This window comes from Penaeus chinensis, chromosome 7 (assembly GCF_019202785.1).
Source record: "Penaeus chinensis breed Huanghai No. 1 chromosome 7, ASM1920278v2, whole genome shotgun sequence".
Lineage (NCBI taxonomy): Eukaryota > Metazoa > Arthropoda > Malacostraca > Decapoda > Penaeidae > Penaeus > Penaeus chinensis.
Window position 1 is genome coordinate 20276629 of NC_061825.1, and position 5000 is coordinate 20281628.

A 5000-nucleotide genomic window follows, 5' to 3' on the forward strand; every position below is an offset into this window, starting at 1 on the left:
CAGAGGTTGTTCTTGGTAAGTGCCCGAGATATGTGATGCTGTTATATAAAGTACATTGCACCTGGAAGAAGTAAGAGGGAAAATTCGTCAAGAAAATTCTCTGTTGCAAGATATGTACATATTTAGTCTCAGGTCACATAGTGGAGTTCTAATTGGCAAAAAAGTCCCTGGGTTAATGATAAAAGGTCTTAATGTACATAGGCAGATGTATCTATGACTGGATTTATTGTTGACATTATCATTATCATCATAATCATTATCATTATTATTACTACTGTTATTATTATTATTATTGTTGTTGTTGTTATCCTTATTATTATTATTATCATCATTATTATTATTATCACTATTATTATTATTACTACTGTTATAATTATTATTACCATCATTATTATTATCTTCATTATTATTATTATTATTGTTATTATTGTTATTATTTTTATTATTATAGTTATTAGTACTCTCGTTATTTTTAATTACTATTATTATTTTTATTATTATAGTTATTAGTACCATCGTTATTATTATTACTATTATTATTATTATTATTATTATCATTATTATTATCATTATTTTTATTATTATTATAATCATTATTATTATTATCATTATTATTATTATCATCATCATTATTATTATCATTACCATTACCATTATTAATATCATTATCATTATCATTATCATTATTATTATTATTATTATTATTGTTGTTATTATTAATATTTCAACAATGGTTTGGTTTTCTGTTTGGACTTCACAACTCCAAGACATTCCTCAGGTTTTCTCTTCCCCACAGAGCGTTCCTGTGCAACGAGAGGAATTGTACAACAGTACCATGTATCCTGAAAACTTGGTGAAAAATTGGTCTAAAACTGTTCTACCTTGTGCGTCCTTCAAAGCACCTTTATTTCCTTTGCTTAAATCAACATTGTTCTAAGTGGGATAAGATAGAGACAGGAATACATTCACTTTATTTTACATCGGATTTGATCTTCTGTGCACAGAATCATAACCACAGATAAGGGTGTCGGAAACTCTTTAACAGCACCTATAATGAGGACGAGCGCTTGCATATTACTTCACATAGTGTTAGCAGCTTCTCGTCTCTCTCTCTCTCTCTCTCTCTCTCTCTCTCTCTCTCTCTCTCTCTCTCTCTCTCTCTCTCTCTCTCTCTCTCTCTCTCTCACTATTTACTACAGTGGGAATATACCCAGTAAATGTGTAGTATATAGGATCATAGTACATGTTAACACAGATGCATACGCACTTTAGTATTTTTTATTTGCACTATGCACATGCGTTGTAACACTGATTAACCTTATACACAACCCCCGAGTAAAATAAAAGGCGATTGTATTACATAAAGACAAAACATCATATTCGTATATATCAACTCCGGAAATTATGTCAGAACAGCATATACTGCAAAACCGGAAATTCACTTATCTTTTTATGCAGATGACAAGACTAGAGTTGTATTGCCTCCACTCTTCGGGATCGATTCTTCTGACTACATCAACGCAAGCCATATTGAGGTGTGTCTTTTTCATCTTTTAGATATCTTTTGTGACTTCATGCACTATATATCGTTTCCCCTACCTATATCTGTTTCTGTGTGTGTGTGTGTGTGTGTGTGTGTATGTCTGTCTGTCTGCCGATACGCCTTACCTGATACTCCCAATAACAAATAATCCGCCTTGTTTCCCTCCCCCCTAAGGGCTTCGGTGGCGGCCCGAGGTATGTGGCCGCCCAGGGCCCCCTCGAGTTGACGGTCACGGACTTCTGGCGAATGGCATGGGAGCTACGTGTGTCTGCGATTATCATGGTTGCCAAGTTTCATGAAACGTCAGAGGTGATATTTGTGTGCTAAACCGTATGGATTCTTTCCATGAGGGACTACTTTTTTATTAACTGTATATTTTGTCTTTGATTACCGAATAGATTTCTGCTTTCGAGCCTTTGTAATGTTTTTTTTTTTTTTTTTTTTTACATCTTAAAGTAGCCATGCTAGTGCATTTTCAGATGGGATTTTCACTTCTTATCGTTTTTTTTTTCTTTCTTTCTTTCTTTTTGTTTTTGGTAAAGTAAAATAATTACATAACCTTTACATTATGTGCGTTGCTCTTATGACAGATGTACCCAGACTGCAAACTTGCCACATATATAAGAGTCGGGCCGCCACTGAAGGGGAATGGATTCACCGTCACGGCCCTCAGATCACGCCTGGAAAAGAGTTTCTCTGTTACAACTGTTCAGGTGAATCCCGAATGAATCCTTATTTCTAAAAAAGCATATCTAAATCAGGACGAGTTTTGTCTTTCCCTGATTCTCTGACTCTCTCGCTCTCTCGCTCTCTCGCTCTCTCTCTTCTCTCTCTCTCTCTCTCTCTCTCTCTCTCTCTCTCTCTCTCTCTCTCTCTCTCTCTCTCTCTCTCTCTCTCTCTCTCTCTCTCTCTCTCTCTCTCTCTCTCTCTCTCTCTCTCTCTCTCTCTCTCTCTCTCTCTCTCTCTCTCTCTCTCTCTCTCTCTCTCTCTCTCTCTCTCTCTCCTCTCTCTCTCTCTCTCTCTCTCTCTCTCTCTCTCTCTCTCTCTCTCTCTCTCTCTCTCTCTCTCTCTCTCTCTCTCTCTCTCTCTCTCTCTCTCTCTCTCTGCCTCTCTCTCTCTCTCTCTCTCTCTCTCTCTCTCTCTCTCTCTCTCTCTCTCTCTCTCTCTCTCTCTCTCTCTCTCTCTCTCTCTCTCTCTCTCTCTCTCTCTCTCTCTCTCTCTCTCTCTCTCTCTCTCTCTCTCTCTCTCTCTCTCTCTCTCTCTCTCTCTCTCTCTCTCTCTCTCTCTCTCTCTCTCTCTCTCTCTCCCTTATGACAGAGAAGAGACACTCAATTATTAACCTCAGTTTTTCGTACATAGATTGAGCATGGCGGATCCACGCGCACCTTGGAGCATTACCATCACTTCGGTTGGGACCGAAACACACTGGACATTCCAAGGAACCTGGCGACCATGCTTCGGTATTTCCGGAACAGGCATATCGAAGGTACTGCACGTCAGTGGCTGCTCTAGAAATGGTAGTGAGCCTTTGTAAGAGTAGATATATCGGCAAACTCCTTATTTGGAACACAGTTCACTTTAGCATATATATTTGTTTCCCAAATCATAATAATGACCTAACTGCGTGCACAGGTGAAGTGGTGGTTCATTGCACCGACGGCCTGAGACGAACAAGCGTAGTACTGATGGCATTACTGGTGATGGAGTCGATCCTCAGCACGGGGTGTTTGCGTGTCAAAGAAGCGCTCACAAAACTGCGGAAATGCCGGCCTGGAATGGTTTCGAATCAGGAGGACTTCAACCTTGCCCTGGAAATTGCGGATGAGCTTCTGCATGGCGCTGCTACTGCCTGGGGGGCCGATGAATTCAAAGGGAATTTATCAAAAACCGTACAGGTTACTTACATACCCTTAACCTGACTTTATTGTATGTTATCTAGAATGATACAGGGAACGGTTTTGCATAACATTCTTTTGTTTGTAAGCAAACGTCAGTACAGGCCATTCCTACTTCCAGAGCTCGCTGTTGTTCAGGAAGGCCCACGTGCTCGAGTCCGTGTCGGTCTCCGAGGCAGTCCAGCGACCTGCTTTCCTCGACATGCACCGATTTCCAAGCATCATCCCCCTGGATACCCGTCGAGTGGTTCTTCAGAGCGAGGATCAGATTGACGACGAAGGAGACAAAGAGGAGCACGATAGGAAGAGCCTCAAGGATGAAAATCAAGACTCGCGAGAGGACAAACGCCTTCCGAGTAACAGCTACATCAACGCGGTGTGGGTTGATAGCTACGACCGGCGGTTTGGTTTTGTGGTGACCGAGCACCCGCTGGCGGAAATGCGGGAGCGGTTCTGGCGACTTGTGGTTCAGAACCGCTGCCAAAATGTTGTCTTCTGCAATGATTACACCAAAGTTGATGTAAGTAGATGATATCGCAAACACTAATGCATACATATATAGTAATATTCTGTGTTTGTGTATGTGTGTGTGTGTGTGTCATAGATAAGGAAGAAACATAATGACATATCTTACTTCCTTTCTAGCAAGAATTTCCGAATATACTTCCTGGAGAAGGAGGAGAAATGAACTTTGGTAAATACCTGGTACAAGTGCTGGCTGTTCAGGCACCAGCGAAGCATATTATCAAGTACCAAGTAAATATCACATTATGTCAGGTTCGTAATCAATCTGCATTTAATTTTCCCAAGGGACGTCACTCTCATTCTCATTCACACAAACATTAAAGCATGTTTTCTTTGACTAAAAATGTTTTATATTATTATGCGTATCACTTTTATATTATCATGTGTATCACTCTATGCTTATACTTCCTGGTCCACAACAAAGCAAGAATCCACCTGTTTCAGTTACGTGACGCGCCTCTAATGGTATCAGTGTACAAAATTACTGGCTGGCCGTATGGACAAGAGCTCCCAGAGTCCTCGAGAGTGGTGGGCGATGTGGCCGAGCTGCTCTGTGAATCCTTCTCCGCACCCGACAGGGGCCCGAGCCTGCTTTGCTGTGGGTGAGATGCCTTTCTCGTTTGGAAAGTCGTGCACATGTTGGGAACTTGTTTTGGGGAAAGAGATAACGAAGTAGCTCGTTAGTTTTATCTTGCTGGGATGTATTTAATTTCTACGTATCTCCAGCAGAAATGGGAGTTACAATTTCTCTTTACGTTCGATATTCCGTGTTTAATCAGAAATATGTCGCTTACAGACATTTTCATTTCCTTTCTTGTCCAGTGACGGTGTGACTGCGAGCGGCTTGCTCGCTGGGGCTGTTTGTGTAGTACAGAGGCTCAGGGACAGCCGAGAGGTAGACATTTACCGCACTGTTGTAAAGCTGAAGAGGTGTCGCCATGAATTTATCACTTCCTCGGTGAGTTTGGAAGGCAGGCGTCCAAAGACTATTAAATGTATTAGTTACATTATTGTTCCTTAGCTGAAGGTCCTTACTT

The 5000-nt window shown here is 40.8% G+C and overlaps 1 protein-coding gene across 1 annotated transcript in view; it reads left to right on the forward strand.

Moving 5' to 3' along the window:
• The first annotated feature begins 2995 nt into the window (after positions 1-2995).
• LOC125026903 (receptor-type tyrosine-protein phosphatase kappa-like) overlaps positions 2996-5000 on the forward strand; it is a 6126-nt gene continuing 4121 nt past the window's right edge. Inside the window, exons 1-6 of the mRNA XM_047615503.1 lie at positions 2996-3029; positions 3176-3432; positions 3560-3958; positions 4084-4215; positions 4408-4565; positions 4786-4921. Of these exons, the coding sequence (XP_047471459.1) occupies positions 2996-3029; positions 3176-3432; positions 3560-3958; positions 4084-4215; positions 4408-4565; positions 4786-4921 (1116 nt within the window). The remainder of the gene's footprint in view (positions 3030-3175; positions 3433-3559; positions 3959-4083; positions 4216-4407; positions 4566-4785; positions 4922-5000) is intronic.